The sequence below is a fragment of the Thamnophis sirtalis genome, unplaced genomic scaffold, assembly GCF_051295495.1.
Source record: "Thamnophis sirtalis isolate CommonGarterSnake01/CBP01778 unplaced genomic scaffold, rThaSir2_p1.2 scaffold_12, whole genome shotgun sequence".
Lineage (NCBI taxonomy): Eukaryota > Metazoa > Chordata > Lepidosauria > Squamata > Natricidae > Thamnophis > Thamnophis sirtalis.
In genome coordinates, this window is record NW_028261392.1 from 21,701,831 (window position 1) to 21,726,302 (window position 24,472).

Sequence of the window (24,472 nt, forward strand, 5' to 3'; positions counted from 1 at the left end):
ATCCAACCTCTTTTTGAAAGCCTTCAGTGATGGAACACCCTCAACTTCTGGAGATAAGCCATTCCACTGGTTAATTGTTCTCACTGTCAGGATTTTTTCCCTTATTTCTAGGTTGGATCTCTCACTGATAAGTTTCCATCTAATACTACCCTACTGTATATATTTAGTAAATTGTTATACACTTATAGATTATTGGTAAAATCTATCTATTTATCTATCTATCTATCTATCTATCTATCTATCTATCTATCTATCTATCTATCTATCTATCTATCTATCTATCTATCTATCTATCCATCCATCCATCCATCCATCCATCCATCCATCCATCCATCCATCCATCCATCCATCCATCCATCCATCCATCCATCCATCCATCCATCCATCTATCTATCTATCTATCTATCTATCTATCTTTCTATCTATCATCTGTCTTCCATTTTCACATTTCTAAAGCACCCATCTCCTTCAAACAGGGACTCTGGGTGGTGTACAATAAAACTTCAAAATATAATATAATATATATTAAAATGTTATAGTTTGTATGTGCGCATTTCTTCCCCCCCCCCTCTCTCTCTGTTATGTCAAAGCACCTGGTATGCCAAAATATGGGAGGGAGCATACTGCTTCCCCTTTGCCTTTCAGCTCCACCCTAGGAGCCTTCCAGGCAGAATACCATTTTTGTGTTGCATTTGTGCTCATAAATAAATAAAGGAAGACTAGTATAGATGTATTTCAAGCTATTTAGCTCTCATCAGCTAGCCATACCCTTGCTGGAATTTGAATCTGGGCTGTTTTTACATGTTAGGCAGTTGTATTAGCCTCTAAGCCACAAGTTCTCTTCCCTTATCAGCTGAGCCAAGGAAATAATTAAGTGTTATATCAAGGCACCTGGTATGCACACACACACAGACACACACACACACACACACACATGTGTGTGTGTGTATGTATGTATGTATGCATGCATGCATGTATGCCTGTATTCCACAGATGGAGCTTCACTTTTTTTCCACGGGCTAGTTTCTGGCATGTTGCGACTCAGTGCCTGTCCACAGAATAGGGGTTGGGAACCCCTGCGTAGATGGATCCATGGGGGTCCATCAGCTTCTTGAGGGAGGAAATAGTATAAGTGGTGTAAGAGGCAGTGCCCCTTCCCTCTTTAAGAGGTCATTTCTGGGCCCAACAATTCTAGACACCTTTAATTCAGTCTCCCAAAAGGAAAGATTCTCAAGAAGTTATCAAATATTCAGAATTTTGATCACACCTTTATGGCAGCTGTGGATATTCCTGATATCAAATGAGATTCAAAACTATGGAAAGAAACAAAAGAAAAAACTTTGTATGTGGATGTATTAGTAGTGAATTTTACACAACAACCTTGGGGCAAGCACTGTTTTCCTTTTGTACATTAATGGACTTGATAGAGATTGGGTTATTTCATGTTTCCCATAGAGAAAATAAAAGGTAAGTCAGCTGCACATTACATAATATATAGTTTAGGTCTCATAATATTAAAGTGGTAAGGCAGCAGAACCATTAACAAGAAATGTTAAACACTTCTCTGCAGCCCTGTTTCTTCCCTTTGCAGAAGAGAAACAGCACTGCTGGTTATGCTCCATTAAATGCAAAATGGCTCAATTTCAAGTTGCAGACAGAGTAAACAGAGGCATAATATTCAGTTGTTTTCTTCTGAGCTTGAAAGGTCTTGTAAGGGATATGGCTTGTTTTGATTTCTTTTTACCACATCACTTCCATTATAACAGAAAACAGAAACCAATGATCCTCGGTAAACTGCTGTAAGCTTTTGAAAGCAAGCAAAGAGTTTCTGTTTCAAAATTCTCGGATGTGAGCTGTGGCATAATTCACATACAATAGCTCTGGCATGTTAGCATCACTTACATTTGGATTTTCTTTTTCATTATAAACCAATATATCTATCTTCTGCAAACAGGTAGCACTAGGGGATCCAAATGAATCGATTGACACTGCTTGATTTATTGATAATCTGAGACTTTTAAAAGAAGCCAGCATAGTATACATAATATTAAGTAGATCTATACATCTCTTTGCCTTCTTTCTGTTTTTTTCTGTCAGTCAAAGTCTATTACCTAAACCACATTGATTGAGTCTATTTTACAATCAATAGCATTTTTTCTTACTGGAATGTTCCCCAGTATCAACCCCCCCCCCCATCATTTTCCCTCTAAAAATACTTACAATGGACTGCCCACTCTTAGGATAAACCTTCTCACTGAACCTTTTCTCTTGAGTGAGGAGTTTTTAGCCCCTTTACCCTTTAGAGTTTGTCCTGGGCTAACACTCAGGTGATTCAGGTGGTGAGGGAGGGGCTCCAGCAGAACATGTGGAATGTTAGCATGAAGAGATACAAAGCCAAGAATCTTATAAGACTGATCAAATGCAAGTACTACCCGAAGAACTGGAGTAGTTAGTCTCCCAGCTCCCAACACCTGGCAAGTGGAACAAAAAAAAAATCAAAAATGTTTTATGAGGCTCCTTGCCAAGCAAGAAAGTAAATCTCTTGATTATAGGCAGCTGGGTGAAGTTTGATTAAGAGGCAGCTCTGACAAAGATCCCTCATTGGATTCAACAATCAGATTTCTAGTTCTTGTATACTGTCCGTGTGGATTCTTCTCATTCAATTCTCAACTCTGGACTGGCTGACAATCCCGACCTGGCTCTTGGAACTCTGGACTGGATTTGGTTTATTCTTTTGTGTGGTTCTTTCAAAAGTAAAATCAGTCAGGCAAACTTATTTCAGATAATCTGTTTCGGATTGCATTCCTTATCAGCTGTTATCTCCGTGACGTTGAGTAAACTGCTAAACCAGAAGCAGGACAGAGTTTTCCCTTCAACCCTGAGCTAGGGTTTTCAAAAAAAAAAAAAAAATAGAAAGGTATTTTAGAACTTCTTTTTAAAAGCACAAAATAGCTTGTGTTGTATTGGACTGTCAAAATGTGCTCTTTACAAATGGAGTTAGCTTTAAGGAAAAATCATTTCTTAAACTAACACACTTCAACCCCCAGATCTAAAAAGGAGTTTCCTTGGGAAAAAGGGAAATACAAGAAAAACAAAATAAGAAAAAACATATTCTGATTTATATAAACCAAACTCTCTGAGGTTTCTTGGCTCAGTCATGAAAAATGCTCTGAATTGATGTTCTAGGTTAAGATGGCAAATCTGAAATTATGTAGTGACTAATCCAATTTCTAATGAGCCTTGACGGAATGTTAATGAAGCACACTAGTTTTCACTAGTAATGCCATGGTGTATTGTACATGGGATTTCTAAGAAAAGAGGCTTTTTTAAGAGGAAAAAAAAACAATTGAATTCCATTTCTTCAAGCATTTCAACATGGGATCAATTTATTGGTAACTTTAAGGTCCCATGTTGGACATTAGGAAACGTTTCCACAGCACAAACAACAAGCTTTTAGTTTGTATTAGAAGGATTTCTTTTCAAAGAAAATAGATGAAAGAATTAAGTAATTACAATATAACCAAATTTTCTTCTCTTAAATCCCAGTCTCCATATCCTCTAGCTTTTCACTGTGGTTCCTACTATTAGAAACTGTTTAGCTTTCAGCAAAATGGTTTCTGTTTTTTTTTTTATCCAAAGAACAAGACTTGGAGAGGTTTCTGGAGCAGGGCTGTCAAATTCCTGACCCACAGGCCAGATGAATCATGCACTGGCCATGCCTACACCCGATTTAGCAAAGGGGGAAAAAGTCCCAATATGTCATATGATGCCACCGTGATGATGTGAGTTAGACACCCCTGATCCAGAGGATGTCTTCAAGGAGAAATAGAAATGATGCATCAGTACATCTTCCACAGTACTCCGAAAAAGACTTCAAAATTTTTAGCAACAGGTTCTCTGCTTGGTTGCTGGGTGGGCGTGGCCATGGTGGGTATGCCCTAATCGGTCTCCTGCAGCACAGTGGGAGGGGGGCATTTTTGCCTTTCCCAGGCTCCGGAGGTTTTCTTGAGCCTCTGGGAAGATGAAAACTGCCTCCCCAGGGCTCTGGAGGCCTTCTGGAGGGCCCATTATTTCCCCCTCCCAGAGCCTCCATGCAGGTCCTGCACTTACCTCACATTCAAAATGGGCGGCATGGAGACTCCTGGGAGGGGCAGGATGGAGTGGGCAGGGCCAGCCAGGAGTGGGATTTGGAGGCACTCTGATTGGCTATAATGTTAGCTGTGTGTTGTCCTGAACTGAGGCGAACCCCTAGCAGCTCACCCCTGAAAAGGCCCCAGTGAATTGAGGGGACATACAATAACTCTCAGGTAGTAATACAATACAATACAATACAATACAATACAATACAATACAATACAATACAATACAATACAATACAATACAATTTGGAAGGGACCTTGGAGATCTTCTAGTCCAACCCCCTGCCTAGGCAAGAAACCCTATACCGTTTCACACAGATGGCTATCCAATATCTTCTTAAAGACTTCCAGTGTTGGGGCATTCACAACTTCTGGAGGCAAACTGTTCCATGATTAATTGTTCTAACTGTCAGGAAATTTCTCCTCAGTTCTAAGTTGCTTCTTTCCTTGATTAGTTTCCACCCATTGCTTCTTGTTCTGCCCTCAGGTGCTTTGGAGAATAGTTTGACTCCCTCTTCTTTGTGGCAACCCTGAGATATTGGAACACTGCTATCATGTCTCCCCTAGTCCTTCTTTTCATTAAACTAGACATATCCAGTTCCTCCAACCGTTCTTCATAGGTTTTAGCCTCCAGTCCCCTAATCATCTTTGTTGCTCTTCTCTGCACTCAAGTATGGCCTTACTAAGGCATTATAAAGTGGTATTAACACTTCACGTGATCTTGATTCTATCCCTCTGTTTATGCAGCCCAGAACTGTGTTGGCTTTTTTGGCAGCTGCTGCACACTGCTGGCTCATATTTAAATGGTTGTCCACTAGGACTCCAAGATCCCTCTCACAGTTACTACCATTGAGCAAAGTACCACCTATACTGTGCATTTTGTTTTTCTTGCTTAAATGTAGAACCTAAATGTTCTAAATGTAGAAAATGTATTAGGGGAATCATTTAAAAATAATAATAATAACAGGGTATCATTAGCATTGGATTTAAGGTAAAATTGCCTTCACAATCATTCAAATTATTATTTCAACATATTATTGTAATTTATTTTTAATATTTTGATATGAATATTAGAAATAAAGTAACTGTTACTGGCCTAAAATATACCTTCCCTTTAGCCAGTTCTACATGAAAGAGGCAAAGCTTAAAATATTGCCATTGCCTTTATATATTCTGTCTTCTTCTTCCTTAATATCATTAATATAAACCTGGGAGGCTTTGGTAGGAAAAAAGAGATTATGTTAACAGAACTTTATGAAATAAAAATGTACATGTCTTAAGAAATCATATTTAAATATGAATGCTACTGGTTATTTGATCTCCCTGTAATACAACTTGGATCTGTTGCTGTATTAAATAATCTGAAAGCAATAAGACACCAGAAGGAAATAAGACAATTTCACAAACTGCTGAAAGAGAAACCCTGTAATTACAAATTTCTTCCTCTGCATGACGTTTGGCATTTTCTGAATAAATTGCAATACGCTTAAATAGATTACCGTTTGCAATGTTGCAACTTGAATCCCCGATTGCTGAAGAAGAGCGAGCAAGAGGGCAGTATATTTTCTACTGTCGCTAAGATGGGTGCCCACCTCTGGCTTTTTGCTGTGGGCAAAAATACACTTTTTATTCTTGTTTCTTACCTTAAAGCAACTAAATACATTACTTGGTATCCTCAATGAAAAAAAAAAACATCAGCAGTGACAAGCTGACAAAGGCAGGTTTCAAAAAGATGAGATATGGTTAGATGTAAGAAATAAAGATGTAGTATAACATCTAATAGCAATAGTTGCTGGAGATAGGAGGAAAAAGAGAAGTGCCTTCATTCCATGGATTTCTTCGAAACATTATCTTATTTTTTTTTTCATATCTGCCCTGCTCTTATCCAAAGATCTCATGCCCAAAACAAAAAACAAAATACAGTAGGATACATGTTTGCATTAAATTTCCATATGTAAATTTATATTGCGTGTCTGGAATATTCTTCACGTGACTCTGCCTCCTTTTATCAAAATGCATGGCTCCTATAAACAGCTGTTTGCTGTTAATTAGTGAGTACCATGTCAACAATTATATTTTACCATTCCTTATTAAAGGCTCTAGATTATAGCAGTAGCATTCTCCAGCTGGTTTATAATGTAAACCATTATTTGCGTATTGCATTTTGCTCCCAACACTCTAGGTCCTCATTTTACCAACCTCAAAAGAACGGAAGGCTGAGTCAAACTTGAGCTCTCTCAGGATCAAACTCCAGGCTGTAGGCAGAGTTTACCTGCAATACTGCACTTAACCATTGCCCCTGGGGCTACCTCTGTTCATGGGAGTTGTTTGGTTAGTCTTGCTATTTGTCTTCCTCCAGCAACACTCTAGGTGTCTTTTCTGCTGTTTAATTTCCTGGAGATTCTCCGGGAATCAGGAGGTTTCCTGAGATTAACAGATACTGTAGAAAGGCCATCTAAGACAAGATCATTGTCATTTCTCATTCTAAATAGTGATTAAGGCCTTATTTGAATTATTCACCTGAATCTCAGAAACACCCCAATCTTTTGGAAACCCAGTAGATCTATGGCTATCTATAGTCCCCTCAGGGAAAAGGGCGGCATATAAATCCCAATAAATACCTAAAATACCTATCGGACTGAATTGATCAAATAGGTCATATTCTCTGTGGTAGAGGATGGTGTAAAAGTATAAAAAACAATTAAAGAGTAACCTGGCCATGATAAAAGATCATGCATTCCCTCAAAGACAAATCATATTACAAACTGGATCCTGCTGTCACTACCCTGAGGTAGAACAAGATCTAATATGTTAAACAAGACCCAACATGCATATTGTAGTAAGCTGGGGTTTGTTTAAATATGACCTGTTGAATAAACTATAGGACATTGGGTTTTCACAACATGGACCATCACTGATGAATAACATAAGTGGGTATGTTGATCAATGTAAATTCATAAAGTAGCATCATATGTGATCTCTGGATACATGAATTTTTCATCTCATAGATACCTATCATTAGAAGCAAAGTTGAGGGTCTTTTTGTCCAAGCCCTTGCCCATGGCAGAAATCCTTAGAGCCTAGGCCATTGGGACAATGATTGTTTAACCTTTGCTTGAAAATGTCCAATGATGGAACACCCATGATTCCAAGAGGCGGACTGTTTCCCTTCTTTGGAAAGGAATTTCCAGACTCAAGAAATTCTCTCTTTGTTTCGGGTTTAGATTTTTGTTTTCCACCCATTAATTTTTGTCCTACTCTAAAACATCTTAAGGGATGTGGTGGCTCAGTGGCTAAGACACTGAGCTTGTTGATGAGAAAGTCAGCAGTTCAGCAGTTCGAATCCCTAGCACCGTGTAATGGAATGAGCTCACATTATTTGTCCCAGCTTCTGCCAACCTAGCAGTTCAAAAGCATGTAAAAATGCAAGTAGAAATATAGGGACTACCTTTGGTGGGAAGGTAACAGTGTTCCGTGTGCCTTTGGCATTTAGTCATGCCGGCCACATGACCATGGAGATGTCTTTGGACAACACTGGCTCTTCAGCTTTGAAATGGAGCATTGAGTGTTGCCCCCTAGAGTCGGGAACGACTAGCACATATGTGTGAGGGGAACCCTTACCTTTACCTAAAGCATCTTAGGAAATAAAACCATACCTCCTTTCTTGTGAAAGCACTTTGAATATTGGAAGGCTCCTTTCCTTTAAGTCTTTAGCCTTCTCTTCTTTATTTAAACATACTCAGTTTTTTAAAGCTCTTCAAAAGATTTACCTCCCCAGCCCCTTACCACCTTTGTCACTCTGGTCTGAACACTTTCCAGTTGCCCAGCATCCTTCTTGTATTGTGACACTGAAAATTGACTAATGTGGCATACAACCCAACAGTCACTTTCCATGATCTTGATACTAAATCTTTGTTAATGCTGCCAAATGCGTTGGTTCTTTTGGCAGCTGCATCATCCTCTTGGTTAATCTGTGCTTTACCAGGAAGACGTTCACATTCTTCTCGCAAATATTATGCCAGGTACCACCTATCTTCTTCCTGTATATCTGATTTCCCCACCTAAGTGTAGAACTCTATGTTTTTTTACATTGAATTGCATGTGGTAGAAAAGACCTGATTCATAAAGATAAATATAAAGATAAACCTTGATCCCGACTTTGAAGATGCTATCAACCTTGTGTTGACTGCAAAGTTGTTGAGCATCCCATCTATTCTGTTGCTTATAAAATCATTTATAAAAATGTTAGAGAGCACTGGGCCCAGGACAAAACCTGACATATCCCACCATATAGTAATAGCAACAGCACATAGACTTACATACCGCTTCACAGCCCTCTCTAAGCAGTTTACAGGCTCAGCATATTGCCCCCAGCAATCTGCGTTCTCATTTTACCCACCTTGGAAGGATGGAAGGCTCAAGTCAACCTTGAGCCTGGTGAGATTCAATCTGCCAAACTGCAGGCAGCCGGCAGTCAGCAGAGGTAGCCTGCAGTACTGCAATCTAACCACTGCTCACTGGTGCTTATATATAGAAGAGTTCCCCAACATTTCTGGCTTTGCGTACTGGCACGGGCAAGAGGGAATGTTTCTGTCTGAGCAGCATGCAAGAGCATGCAGCAGCTCCATTTGCACAAGCAGCAGTTACGTGTGCTCACTACTGGTGCAACTGGGAATGTACATGTTCATGTTTGTGCTCACCCAATATTTCGATAGCTCAGTTCCGAACAGCTCAAGGCCCAGTTAATGGGCTACGGCTCAGGGTTTGGGGACCCCCGATATACAGTACCTTTCTCTCATATTGACATAGAACCATTGCCATTAAAGACATACATTGGATGTGGTTGTTCAAATCCAACGGGCAGTGGGACTATCCACCAATCCATAAATTAATGATCTGCTTCATTGTATATTCAGAATCTCTTAACGGTACTTTTTAAAAAAATAAAAATGTTTACCTAGATATGCTTGAATAAAGTAATAACCAGAAGAGCATGCTGATCTGCAAGAGGATTAGAAGGCATAACAGCTTTATTGTGCCTGTGCTGTACTCAAATGAACAGTTTTGCTGTGACATTCATTTCTGCAAGTTTGATGGTTTCCCAAGGACAACTGGGTCAGACTTCTTGTAAATTAATGTCTCCCATGGGACTCATAATGAAGAGACTGTTAACTAATTATCAATCTGTTTGGGAAGGCATTCATTTTTTAATTGACCTCAAGCCCCTAAGGGAACACTAAAGGTGTCTGAAGAAAGTGGATTTTTTTCTTCTTCTCCTGGTTAGGACAAACATGAATGCAAGGGCTGTGATTGCAGGGATCCAAGGAATAGCGGCAAAGGCTGGGGGTGGTAGGGAGAAGGAGGAAGATGAAAAGGATGGATTTACTTATCGGTTAGCATGAGTGGTTTCTACACTGTGTATGGATCAGGTTGTTGTATATGCAAAGGGCTGTTTTGAAAAATACTGCTTTGCCCCAAAACTGCTATAGAATGAATTTAAATCATCACATGTCTGGGTCTCAGTTTAAGTAGAGAAGTTGACCTCTGGAATTTAAATGCCAGAAGCCATTTCAGCAATGCAACCTGCCACATTGTTATATGCTATAAAGAAGATAATTGCTAAAGCAGAAGGGGAGTCAAGGTGGACTGTTCATTGGGAACTATCTTTGGCCCAGTGAAGTGACATTTCCATTTTCTTCACTTGAATATTGGACAGAATGCTAAATCAAACTTTTCTGGCATCTTAATATTCAGCAGGTTTTGTTTTTGTTTTTTTTAGTGTTCCCAACATCCCTGCAGTCTAGAATTCTATTCTGTAATCTCTACTAAGGTTATGATCTATGTCTTTTTTTCCCCCTGGAAGATTGCTGGAATTACTTAAAATTGTTGAGTTGAAAATGATGTTTTGGAAAACATAGCTGGGACATGTATCACATAGGTGGGACCTAATCATACCTCTTACCCCTGAGGACTTAAGGTACAAAAATGCATAAGAAGCTGATATGAAGGGATTCAGGTGTGATTCAGTAAAGAATAAAAAGCAGATTTGTCTTGATAAGCCGAACACAATTATTCAGTTGAATAAATATGGATCCTCCCTAAAGGTGGAAGAACCCCAAACACAGTATAAGGCAGATATTCATACATTTCTTTGCTTTCCTTTAGTTACCGTATTTTTCAGAGTATAAGACACATCTAAGGAGGTAAAAATGTAGGTGCATCTTATACACAGAATGGGGGCTTTTGGTCTCCCAAACCCTCTAAACATCACATTTTCACCCCCCCTGGCCCCCAGAAGCACTCTATAGGCCAAAAATGGATGCATTTTTCACAATAATGGATCCATTTTTCACAATAATGGACCCATTTTTGATAAAAATGGGCCATGTGGAGCACTGCAGAGTGCTTCTGGGGGCCTGAGATGCCAAAAACATGATGCACAGAGGGCTTGGGAGCCCAAAAATGGGTAAGGTATAGAAATATAGAAATTATAAAAAATACTTAACCACACCTTCCATGGTTTTGGTCACATAACCAACCCACAGGCTAATGGTTTGCTTTGGAACTTTCCTCGAGGGCTTGTTAAGGCCTGAACCTCAATTGAACGAGCTTCACATATGATCCCTTTAGCCCAGGGATTGGCAACCTTAAACACTCAAAGAGCCATTTGGACCCGTTTCCCACAAATAAGAAAACACCAGGAGCCACAAAACCCTTCCCATGCCTGACTATTTCCTGAGCGTCCATATAACTAGCAGACCCATTAGATCTCACAGGGTTGGCCTCCTCCGGGTGCTATCTACCAGCCAATGCCACCTGGCTATTACCAGGGGGAGGGCCTTCTCTGTGGCAGCTCCGGCCCTCTGGAATGAACTCCCCGCAGGGATTCGGACCCTCACCTCTCTCCAGGCCTTCCGAAAAGCCGTCAAAACCTGGCTTTGCCGGCAGGCCTGGGGGTGATGAGTTCCCTCCCCTCTCGACATGTATGGTTGTGCGACTGTTGTCCACTTTTATTATTTGTATTTTGTCTTTTATGTTCCCCCTTTTTTTCCCCTTTGAATTGTTCACTGCCCTGAGTCCTCCCGGAGAAGGGCGGCATACAAATAATAAAATACCAATACCAGTATGTAGTTGAATTAAACTTTCTGTTTTTCTCCTGAAACTTTTCTTTTCTTGGATTTATCCATGGTTGGCCTATTGGGGTCGAAAAGCTTAATAAATTGCGTGCTGGCGGGTGTCGCGCCTTGGTGGTTGTGACGCATATGTTGAGCGACAGTGAGCCGCAGCAGAGGATGAAAGAGCCAAATGCGACCCCAGAGCCATGGGTTGCTGATCCCTGCTTTAGCCAATCATCAAATTCATCAGATTCCTGATCTACAATGCTTTCAGAAAGGGTATGCAGAATAGAATAGAGTAGAGTAGAGTAGAGTAGAGTAGAGTTGAGTTGAGTTGAGTTGAATAGAATAGAATAGGAGTCGAATAGAATAGGATAGGATAGGATAGGATAGAATTCTTTATTGGACACACAAGGAATTTGTCTTTGGTGCATATGCTCTCAGCGTACATAAAAAGACAAGATACATTCGTCAAAAATCGTAAGGTACAGCACTTCATATGTTTGAACATGTTTCATTCAACATTACTCTGAATGAGAAAAAATGCAGTAACATGTGCCTTAAAGCTGAGACTGAATGGGACCAATTCTTCATAATAGAGTTGCTTTTTAGGACGCTGCTCTTCCCTGGCTGCAGCACAGCCAGTCATGGAAACAGCCATTCTGAAAGAGACAACAGGAAAGGCAGACCTTTGCATGCATGGTTCTTTCTCTTATTTTATGACAGGCATTACAAAAACATAGACAGCAACTTTAAACAGGCTATAATATAGTACAGCAATATGTCTCTTGGAACAATGTGCCACCTTGCAGCTCATCATGAGTGACAATTTGTCAGTTTGATGAGCTAATGTTGGAAAAACAGCTGCCACTTCATATGCTTAACATTTCCTGCTATACTAAAGTCATGAATGGAGACATTGCTTTGAGGGACTGAGAATTGGGAGGGGGGCAGATTTGTGTGCTTATGTGCCCTCACACATAAGACTCTGTTCATGCACAGAGAAGGAAAGTGCTGCAACTGATCAGAAATCCATGCTTAATCAATCAGACCTTGAGGACCTTGGAGGTCTTCTAGTCTAGAGACCCTGTGTTATTTCAGATAGTTGGCTGTCCAGTTTTTCTTAAAAAGCTCCAGTAATGAAGCACCAACTTCTGAAGGCAATTGTAAAAACCTCCAGTGTTGAAGCACCCACAACTTCTGGAGGAAAGTTGTTCCACTGGTTAATTGTTCTCACTGTTAGCAAGTTTCTCCTTAATTCCAGGTTGTTTCTGTCCATGTGTGTGTGTGTGTGTGTGTGTGTGTGTTGTATTTGTGCTGATAAATAAATAAAGCACAAATACAACACAAATGTAACAAAGGCAACAGTAAAAATATTGGGTTTCTGTCTGGATGGTCTCTTGTGACGAGCCGATAGACAGAGAATGGAAGCAGTAAGCTTCCTCCCATATTTGGGCATACCAGGGGTTGTGACACTAAATACATGTCATTTGGTTACAAGTTTTTGTGCATCAATTCTTAACTTTAGAATTAATATCACTAGTTTACATTAAACATAACTGGATATTTTGCTGTCACTGAGCATTATGTGTTCAGATTACCATTAATATTCTTTCATTTGTAACAATCCTTGTTTGCTGAAATTCATAATTATCTATCAAATAACAATGAGTCTTTAAAGTATTATAGTATCACCTATCTCTGAGGAGTAAAAGTGAATATTAGAACAAAGAATTTCCATTAGTTTATAACAGTGGTAGTCAACCTGGTCCCTACCACCCACTAGTGGGCATTCCAGCTTTCATGGTGGGTGGTAGGGGTTTTGTCCGATACTGAAGCACTTTCCTTTTTTAAAAAAAAATAATTTAAAAAATCATAGCATTATTTAAAAACATTTTCATTAGGTTTTCATAAAATCACTATTACTGTGGAACCGGTGGGCAGTTAGAAAATTTTACTACTAACAGAGATACAAAAGTGGGCGGTAGGTATAAAAAGGTTGACTACCCCTGGTTTATAATATACATTCATATTTTCAGTCCATTGTTTCTTGTCTTGCCTTCTGGTGCTTTGGAAAATAAATTGATCCCCTATTCTTTGTGGTAGCCCGTAAAATACTGGAATACTGCTATCATGCCATCCCTAGTCCTCCTTTTCTCTAAACTGGCCATACTCAGTTCCTACAACTGGCCATATTCAATTCCTGCAACTGTTCTTCAAATCTTTTTCATCCAAAAGCTAAAGGGATTTAATGTTTGATTGTTCAAGAACATCATTTTGACCTACTCTTTCATGATCAAGCAGCACCTTCCTGTTGTACACATTACTAATTGGACTGAAAAACACAACATTCAGGGCTCATTTAGAACTGTCATGTCGGATCAAATGCTTGCCAACTCAGACTAACACAAATATACTCTTACTCTCTTTTTTTCAGTAGTGCTCATATAGGCTTATTTACATGGCCACTGTACACTCAGAGAGCCATGCCAAGACAGTTGTAAGTCACCTGCAGCACAGATGGTTAATATGCTCATAAATTTGAAGGTAGAATATAAAAGAATGAGAAACTCTGGCAAGCAGTAATAATATTCACATCATAGATTCTGTGTTGGCATTTATTAGATAAGGGACCTGGAAGGAACAAAAAAACTATCAGGGATTGTTGGAGCGGGCAGAATTGTTCAGTCTTGTTCGGGAAGGCAGAACAAGAAAACAATGAGTTTAAACTGCAAAGAAGTAGATTTTCATTAGAGTTCAGGAACATTTTGCTAACTGTAAAAGTGTTCAGCAATGGAAGCGAGCAGTGGTGGGTTTCAAATTTTTTTAAGAACCTCTTCTGTAGGTGTGGCCTGCTTTGTGGGAGTTGTATGCCAGCCATGTGACTGGGTGGGTGTGGCCAACTGGTAAAATGTGGTGAAACTCACTTAACAGTGCTCTTGCTTAGCAACCAAAATGTTGGCTCAGGAACTCTGGCACTGAAGTGTGCAAGTCTTAAAGCTGTCAAGTTGCAAGACCCTTGCACCCCTAAATTTTAGAAAAAAAATCCAGGGTGTTCAAACTTGACAGCTTTAAGACTTGTGGACTTCAACTCCCAGAATTCCTCCTCTTGCTCTTCATCTTGGTGATGTGCAGACAGGCCGGGGGAGGGAGCTGGAACCGGTTATAAATGGCACTGTAGATTTGTGGAATCTCTTCTATAGAAGAGGTTAAAACTGGCAGGAACCCACCGCTGGAAGCGAGTGTGTTGGGAAGTATAGATTCTTCCTAAGGAGAAACCGGGTGCATATCTGAGGTGGTATTCTGCTGGTATGCCCTGGTTCGGGCGAACGAGTAGTGGCCGTGGTGGTAGGCTCCACCCACCCACTCAGATGTCGTCACAGACCCTCTGCACATGTGCAGATGGTTCTGTGCACATGAGCCAACTGGCAGTGGTGCGCACACAAGCAAACCGGAAGTAGTGCCTGCCAGAACCCATCCCTAATACAGATGGTTAAGCACCCAGTGTGCTTATTAGAAATAGTTATACAAATATTGTAAAAATGAACATTACTTCAAGCATGATACATGTAGTTAAGAGTTAGAGGTATTTCAAGTGGAATGATGCTTTTAAGAAAGGATTTCCCATCAGTCCCCCTTAGAAGGATAAGTTCCCAAACTTTGGTAACATAAAATACCGCTGCCAAAGATGATGGGGTTTCAACTTCTCAAATTTCCAGTCCTATAATGTGACTCCTATTTCTTTATGAAGCTGAGTGATCAAGTTAAAACAACAGCAAGCAATTTAAAAAAAAAACGTGGTGAATGTAATGCAAGCTGTTACCAAGTATCTCAGTCCCAACAAGGTTTTCCCAACTGAGTTTGAACTATTTTCTTCCCTGCTGATTGGTTTAGTAAAGGTGTGACAGGGGATGCACGATCTTAGGTCCTGCCAATTTAATCAGTTCACTGGGTGTTCTCAAGCAAGTCTTTACAATTTTGCTCTTAAGATTCATTTGAGGTTCAATGGAAGAATCCCATTGTATGCCAGGAACGCATTCAACTTGCTGCAGGAAGTAGAAGAAAAGGATGAGAATCATTCACACTTCGACTTGGATTCTAAGATACTTGAGCTTAAGAAAGTTCCTATCTATTTTCTTCTCCATCAGAGTCTTCCATACTATCCCTGATCCTATATTTGCATAGATGCATGTTGCAATGTGTTTAAAAGGAAAAGATAAAATATCCTGTTTTGGAAAATTTCCTAAATATATCAGGATCCAGCTTAGCAAAACATAATAACAGTGTTGGAAAAGACCTTGGAGGTCTTCTAGTCCACCCCCCTGCTCAAGCAGGAGGTTCTATATCAGTGATGCCTAGCCTTTTTGCCATCGCTTGCCAAAAGCAGGGTGAGCACAGGGGGATCGTGCATGGGTGTGCCCACATCCAAAATTCTATGTGTGCCACACACATCTGTGTACATGACCCCTGCCCTCTCCCTGTTTTTGGTGCACGATGGACCCAATTTTCACCCTGCCCAGACTCCAGAGGCTTTCTAGGAGCCTGGGAAGGGCAAAAATAGCCTCCCCTGCCCCCTGGAGGCCCTCCAGAGACCCTCCAGAGTTTCAGGAGGCTTCCTTGAAGCCTCAGGAGGGCGAAAAACGGCCGTACAGGCAACCTGGAAGTCCACTGCTGAACTTCCAGTTTGCATGTTGGGTTGCAGGTTCAGGGAAGCCTCCAGAGGGTGAAAAATGGCAGAAAATGAAAGCCAAAGTCAGCTGGCCAGCATGAACATGCGTGCTGGAACTGACAGGGCAACGCCTCACGTGCCCTAACAAATGGCTCCATGCCATAGGTTTGCCATCACGATCCTATGCCATTTTAGACAAGTGGTTTAGAAACCTCTAGTGATGAAACACCCACAACTTCTGAAGGCAAGCCTTCCACTGGTGAATTGTTCTCCATGTTAGCAGGTTTGTCCTTAGTTCTAGGTTGCTTCTCCCCTTGATTAGTCTCCATCCTGATGAGACATATCATCAATACCAAACACAACCATCTGAGATATGCCTTTGGTATTGTCCACACTTGGATTAAACTAAAGAAAACCAGAAATGATCATATCGTTCTTTTCAAAGCTCTTATGGAAGCTTAATAGACTCAGATGGAGTAGCATCAATTACTAAGTTACTGGTTAGTTTCCAACTTGAGTATGTCATTAAAAAAATGCAATTGTAATATTTGTGTCATCTATCATTTGAAAATCAAGTAAGTTTGTGTGATAAAATTTTACATCAACTTAGGATGTCATTATCATTAATGTCTGTAGCCAGAACTTTAATAAGATTTCAGAAGTGAGAGAACCAAAAAGCTGATATTTTGCCAGTACTTAGGGCAACCTACTCAAAAGTAAGCCCTTAATTTCAGTGCAATTTTCTCATAAACATGTATCTGCACATTTTGTAGCTTTATTTAACTCAGTCAAGTGTTTCTTCAGGCTTGGTGTGGTGACTTCAGCTCATTGTGGATCTTGAACTTGTAACCACACACACACACACACACACACACACACACACACACACACACACACACACACACACACACACACACACACACACACACACACACACACACACACACACACACACACACACACACACACACACACACACACACACACACACACACACACACACACACACACACACACACACACACACACATATATATATATATATATATATATATATATATATATATATATATATATATATCGGTGATAATGGATAAGAGCCTGTGGCCTAATGGCTAAGATTTTTGCCTAGTATGTAATATAGCCCAGGTTCAAATCCCAGTAAGGGTATGGCTAGCTGATGAGAGCTAAATAGCTTGAAATAGATCTATACTAGTCTCCCTTTATTTATTTATCAGCACAAATAAAAATAAAACACACACACACACACACACACACACACACACACACACACACACATATATATATGTGTTAAATTCATATATATATATATATATATATATATATATATATATATATATATATATATATATATATATATATATATATATATATATATATATATATATATATATATATATAAAGTCACAACTCCTGGTATGCCCAAATATGGGAGGAAGGTCACACTTCCATTCTCTGTCCTTCGGCTCGTCACAAGAGACCATCCAGACAGAAACCCAATATTTTTTACTGTTGCCTTTTTTGTTACATTTGTTATATTTATGCTGATAAATAAATAAAGGGAGACTAGTATAGATCTATTTCAAGCTATTTAGCTCTCATCAGCTAGCCATACCCTTGCTGGGAGTATTCATTCATTCATATATATATATATATATGAATGAATGAATGAATTTAACCTGTATAGTATTAGGATTTAAACATCAGGGACACCTGTCAGAGAAGACTTTTGGTTCTATCAATCATTTAGGTTTTTGACTCAGTTTGATGTCCAGCCTGAGGAGTTCAGAGAGCTGTTTTTGCCCTTGCTCCAGCGAAGGGGAAGGATGAGATTGATTTATCATTGCTCTCAACTTCACATGGCCTTAATTCCCCAATGTTTCATCCCATTTCTGACTGTTTACAGTTCTAAACCATTTGGGCTAGTAAACCCTAAGAAATTTATTTGGTTTACATTTTAATGCATTTTACATTAAACTTAAATATAATTTTATTTATGTTAAATATTATTTTATTTATATTTACATAAATAAAACTATTTAGAAGTTATTTATTTATAACTATATAAGCATTTATATATTTATGTAATTTACATATAATAAATGCATAAATAATACATGTATACATTATTTTCTTATTTATATATTTAATAAAATGATATTTATTGATGCTATAGGGAAGTGGTCCCCAACCGTTCTGGCTCCACAGATGGATAGCAGAAACAGCAGTGGGGATGCATGGTTAATTTCACATGTGCCACCTAGCTCCCACGCATGCATAAATGAAGCTTCGTGTCTCGCCCACTGCTTGCGTGGCCTGGTTTTCAATGGGCCACAGACCAGTACCAGTCTGCTGCCCTGAAGATGGGGACCTCTGCTATAGGACATCATATGCCAAAACAACTAGTAGTAGACATAGGGGTAGTTTTTCCCCTCATGCCCCTCATGCTATCACTCTGTTAAATACCTGTAAAAGTGCTATAAATATCTATGTATACAAAGTCAGGTAGTGTGACTGTAGTATTATTATTTATCCTTCTACTACTTTATTCTCTCTCCCCCTTTTATTGGCATTATTATTATTATTTTATTGCTTTGCATTTACACTGAGTGGTTCCATGCTGGAACCAAACTTGGCCAAAATAAAGCTATTCTGTTTTGATTTGTTTTGTTTTGTTTTGTTCTGTTCTGTTGTTCTGTTCCGTTCCACTCCACTCCACTCCATTCTACTCTTGGCCAAAATAAAACTATTCTGTTTTGTTTTATTTCGTTTTGTTTTGTTCCATTCTGTTGTGTTCTGTTCCACTCCACTCCATTCTACTCTATTCATTCCTATTCCTACTCTTATTCCTATTTCCATTCCATTTCACTCCATTCTTATTTATATTTATATGACGTTTCATGTTAATCTAAGTTCCAATGTGAACTTCATGTATGTATCTGTGAATATCCACATTTTTTTTAATTCTGCACCTTAATTCATGATTACTGATTATAAATCTCCAGTTATTAGGAAAGTTACATATGGTATATATACAATATGTATATGTATATGCATATCCAGCCATAATTTTAGAAAAGCAATAAGTAAGCTGATACGATAACCCAGGATAAACCAAACCAAATTAGTGTTGAAAAATTGATGCTAAGTAAAATCATATTTGAAAGGTTAATCCATCCCTAATCTTGGCAAAGAGTATATCCTCAGAAAATGCTTATTCATATGTTTCGGCATTGGACACACTGTTCCTTTACAGCAGGGGTGTCAAACACATGTCATCATGGTGGCATCATGTGATGTATCAAGACTTTTTTCCTCTTTGTTAAACCAGGCATGGGTGTGGTCAGAGCATGACGCATCCGATCCACGGGCCGGGAGTTTGACAGCCTTGCTTAACAGTATACATTTTGTGTGCAATTTTGACAAACTTGCTAAGTGAAGAACCTTATTGCTGAAAAGCACAGTGGCCGAAGTATACCTACTTTCTGTTTGCCTTAGGAAATGTGAATTAAGAACCTTTTTATTGAAACACATATCAGATTTCTCCTCTACCCGTACCTACTTCATTGTCACAATACAACAGTTGTATTGTTCATTGATAAAATATTATATTTTTAGAGCTGCTTCATTTATTATAACTTCTAGGGACCTTACAGGAAGGTTGTGGTTGAATAACCACAATTACCTGCATTTGAATATAAAGTCACAGTGCTTGTAAACTCTGTGACACTGTTCTAGGTATGTAGATTTTTTTCAAATCTTGTACTAAAAGTTTGTCAAAATGGAGCAAGTGTAAGATTAGAAAAGTAACAAATCCGGGAATTGAACGCTAGTAGTTGAAATTTTAGTAGATGATGGGCTTGATTTATTTAATATGAGCCACAAAGAGAAAGAGGAGAGAGCTACCATCTTTAATCTGAAGCACTGCGGTTTATCAAGTTTTAATAGGGGCAGCGACTGAATTAATTCTCATTTTTGTCTGGCATAGTGCTGGCACAGCATAACTTAAAGTACTCAGATTTCTCTATGGGGAACCCCTTTGGGGGAAAGCAAAACTGTTCAACTGTATTCAATGCCACTTCTGACATATAATCTTTGCAACAAGTGGTATAACAGCAGAGAGCAAAGTGTTTCCTGGAGTAAAATGTCCTGAGCCCAATTGCAGTCTGTGAAATAATTCTGTAAATATCCAGATCAATCATTAAACAACATTTTAGAGGAAAAGCTTAGGAAACTCTGACCAAGAAAATGAGCTGGATGGCAAATGGAAGGTAGGAAATAATAAAGTCGTTCACAGAGGGATGGTGGTTTAAACATTAATACTAGCTGATAACCTGATGCTGCCCGGGTATTTATTTATCCCAACCCTCCTTCCATGAATGTCACCCCAATTTCTAATGTTGGATTTTTCCCCTTACCAAAGGGAGCCCCCTTGTGGAGTACTGTGAAGCCGTTACCATGGCAACTCCACAGCACTGTACAGTAGAAGCCATTTTAATGTAGTAGGTAGAAGCCGTTATAAGGTACAACAGGCTTTTAACAGAACACACATCCCAAGGGCTGTTAGGAGTGTCTTACCCCCATAGTATTTGTTTCCAGACGATAAGTCATCTGTGTGTTAAGTTTAGTAGAAATTGCTCGAGGCTTCCAGAGTTATGCTGGGACACATAGACACACAATTATATATGTATGTATGTATGTATGTATGTATGTATGTATGTATGTATGTATGTATAGGCATGGAGGAGCTGCTGAGATCATTCTTCCTTGCCTTGGCCACCTTCTATATGGAACTATGTCTACCTAATGCATAAAGAAGAATTGATATGGGCAAAAGGCTGTGATCTTTAACTAAAGATTGCTTATTTTTTTAGGCTGTGCAGTGCTGTGGATTCTAGGCTAGAAGGTGTTTTGGCTTCACTTGGGTTGTGAACCTCCATCCTTAAATAGTTACACCTTCTCCCAAAGATGCTGTGCTATCTCAGGAAAAAAACAACAACAAATTTTCTTTCCGATGGAAGCTGAATTTGCATATCTGGAATCCAAAGCACTCTTTTGTCTTTGAATCCAAAGTGCTGCACTGCTTTATTTCCCCCCCTTTTTTAATTATACTTTATATAGCCATCCATCTTAAATAGACAACTGTTGAGTGTGAAGAGTTTTAAGATAACTTCTCATCTGAATACTTCCCTTTCAAATGCCTTCATATGCCTTAGGATCCAATTCCTCTATTCCTTTCTTCTCTTTCTCATCTATTTTCAGATGAGGTCTTTTCTCAGCTAGCGAAGTATTTCATATCAGAACAAAGTCAACAAAATTTCCTTTAGAGGAATTTTGATTCTAAAAGCTGTGTGAGCGATGCTAAACTTGCAATCTTTTTGATTTGGACTAAACTACTGATGGCTTTTCCAGACCAAATGCCCAATGCATGCTCGTGCCTGAACCCCCAAAGTGCGTGTGGGCCCCCCGGCATGCACCCCACTGCAAATGCATGCGCAACCACCCCCATGTCCCAAACCCCACCCCCATGCATGCACCTGTGCCCCCAGCTGTGCCCCCTGTACATGTTTATGTGTGTCCCACATGCGCCCTGCACCCCACACATGTGCTGCAGAGACCTGAAGACCAGTTGGCTGGGAGGAGGCACACATGCATGAGCGGCAGAGCTTAACTGGTGTGATGGCTCGCCTGCCCACAGAGAGGGCGCTGTATGTCACCTCAGGCCCGTGTGCCATAGGTTTGCCACCATGGGACTAAAACATACTTGCCTATAGTGCTGTAATCAATAATTTAAATATTATAATTAATTTGTGAGGTTTTAAATATACAAATAGATCAACTAGATCTGATTCATGTCTGTGAGTTGTTTTTATTTAAAAAAAATAACCTTTCACAATCTCCCCCATCCCATATATTTTGGAATTAAATGTTGGCTGGTAATTCCACAAGATGTACTGCCAACACATCTGTGCAGCACTAAATTGTGAGGTTGGTATAAGCCCTTAGCTTATAGCTTTGCCACTTAAGAGCACACAGAGATTTTAATCAACATTCATTATACCCAAAATGAAGCAGTTTACATCAGAACAGTTCTCATTGAAGAGGCAAGCCCTCGGTTACATTTCTGTAGATGTCGGTGGGATTTTTATTTTTTTTAATTTCTTCCTCCCGGCAGGCTGAGCTAAACATTTCTGACAACCAGAGTACAGCTTCGATTGGAAAGTCACAGTTCATGTAATAACTGAGCATTTTAATTTCGTAAGTTAAAGAATTGGCTTCCCCTTGCAGATTGCATTAATGTAAGCTGGGCTGGGCAGAGATGTAGGCATGGTACATCAAGAGATAACCGGGATAATTAAATGCAAAATCTTTCATTACTATTTTTGCTGCATTTTCATCTTCAATTTTAAACATCTCTTGCATTTTTACTCATAATTATATATTTGGCATTACTGGAAAAGAAATCAGCTGATACCTATATCAATCTTTAATAGCTAACAGTTGCCAATAGAATGCAGTGCAGGAAGCTGTTGTGTCCTGTCGACCGCCGGCCCCTCCAGCAGCCAAATCAGATGAGGAGGCAGGGTGGGAGTTAGGGAGTTAGAAGAGGAGGAACATCTGGGTCCAGTGCCTGATCTGCAGATGTGCAGAAGGCAGAGGAGAGGAGAGCAATGGAAATCCATGGGCTGATCTTTAGGAAGGAAGAGCCACCACTGCTAGCGGAGCCCCACCTTAGCTCTGGGGATAAAAGACATGGGGCGGAGATGAATAGATGTAGCAGATAACTATTCCTCTCCCTGCTGGACAGACTTGTAAGCCTTCAATGGGAGAGAAACTTTTTGCTGGGGATGCTGGGGCTCCTAATAAAAGAATATTTGAGTTAACTTCAGAGGGTTTGTTGTGTTTGGGGAGCTGGGTCAGAACAGAAGCTCGGTATGGTGATAGAATTCCACATAACTTTTTTTTAAAAAGCAAACTGAAATCCTTCCTGATCCATGTCTTAATTTTTATAATAAAACACATACTTAAAAGATTAGCTGCCCCCAGTCCCCAGAAAAGTTACTGTGCTACAATCAGCATGGAAGCTCTTTCTTATAGTCCTTTGAGTACCATATTTTTCAGAGTATAAGACTCACCAAAGTTTTGAAGAGGCAAATTAAAAAAAAATGTTTTTGCACTCTACAGACTTACCAAAAAAACCCGTTTTTCATGAAAATGGGCCCGTTTTTTTAAAGGCATGAATAGCCTTTAGGAGGCTTGTAGAGTGCTCCTGGAGGGGAGGCCCCAAAACTGAGGAAAAAATGGCCCTCTTTTTTGCAAAAATGGACCTGTTTTTGTAAAAAAAATAAATAAATGCATGCATAGCCTTTAGGAGGCTTAGAGTGCTCCTGGGGGTTGGGGGGGCAAAATTGAGCAAAGAACAGCCTGTTTTTCACTAATTTCTGCCCTTCCCAGCCCCCAGGCACACTCTGCAAGCCTCCTACAGGCTTTGCACAGCCATTTTGGTGAAGGGGGCAGGGTTTCAGTAGGCAAAATATGCTGTACTCAGTGTATAAGACGCACCCAGATTTTCAGCCTCTTTTTTGAGGCAAACAGGTGTGTCTTGTACTCCGGAAAATATGGTAAGTCTAACTTGCAGAGAGGTGGAGAGAAGAAGGCCCTAGGAACAGGACCTCTATCTTGATAGTGACATCTTAATTATAAAATTATCTTGTGGAGCCTGATTGTTAAAAATACCTGTGGAATATATCAGCACACGACAGAATGTGACACTATGCATGCCCAATCTTTCTTACGGTTTGCATTCATGTCCTTTCCTTGCAGGGGAACACTTGAGAATCTGCCCTCAGGAATACACATGTTGCACTTCAGAAATGGAAGACAAACTAAGCCAGCAAAGCAAACTGGAATTTGAGAATCTAATGGACAAGACAAGCCATTTTGTCCGCACCACATTTGTATCGAGGCACAAGAAATTCGATGGTGAGTAGCAGGCTCTGTTTTGCTTATTCTTAGAAGCAAAGTCTGTGGTTATTTATAAATGAAATAAATGGGACATACAGGTAAAGGGATTAAAATACAGTACTTAATGCTTCCTGTCTGAAAATGATCCAGGCAGAGGCAAAATCGTTCAAAGAAATGGCAAGACTATATATTTTTTTCTATTCATAATTATGCATACAGTTATATGTGCAGGAAATATATTTTTGTGCTTTTTTTTAAAGGACAAAAGTCATTCAGACATAGGAATCTTGATCCCCAGTGTTTCTGAAAGTAAATAACGGGCTTTTTCCCCCCTAAAGATTTATCTTAGCAAGGCCAATGCTCAGCAAGAATATTAATTGTATATTCAAAGCAATTGGAGATCATACTCAATTGTTGTCCTGTTAGGACAAGAGCTTATCTGGAAACTGTCATTTTTTTATTTGTGGTAACTTATATTAATTGCAGTAATATGAAGGACTAGGCTGCTCAGACCCTGAAGGAGTTGTCTACTATTTGTAACAGTGCGTGGAAGTCGATCTATT

The 24,472-nt window shown here is 39.6% G+C and overlaps 1 protein-coding gene across 2 annotated transcripts in view; it reads left to right on the forward strand.

The window, feature by feature from the left end:
- Positions 1-24,472, forward strand: part of GPC6 (glypican 6) — a 905,632-nt gene that overhangs the window by 228,323 nt on the left and 652,837 nt on the right. For both annotated transcript variants that reach the window (XM_087726482.1, XM_087726483.1), the window contains exon 2: positions 23,769-23,927. In XM_087726482.1, the coding sequence (XP_087582608.1) occupies positions 23,769-23,927 (159 nt within the window). The remainder of the gene's footprint in view (positions 1-23,768; positions 23,928-24,472) is intronic.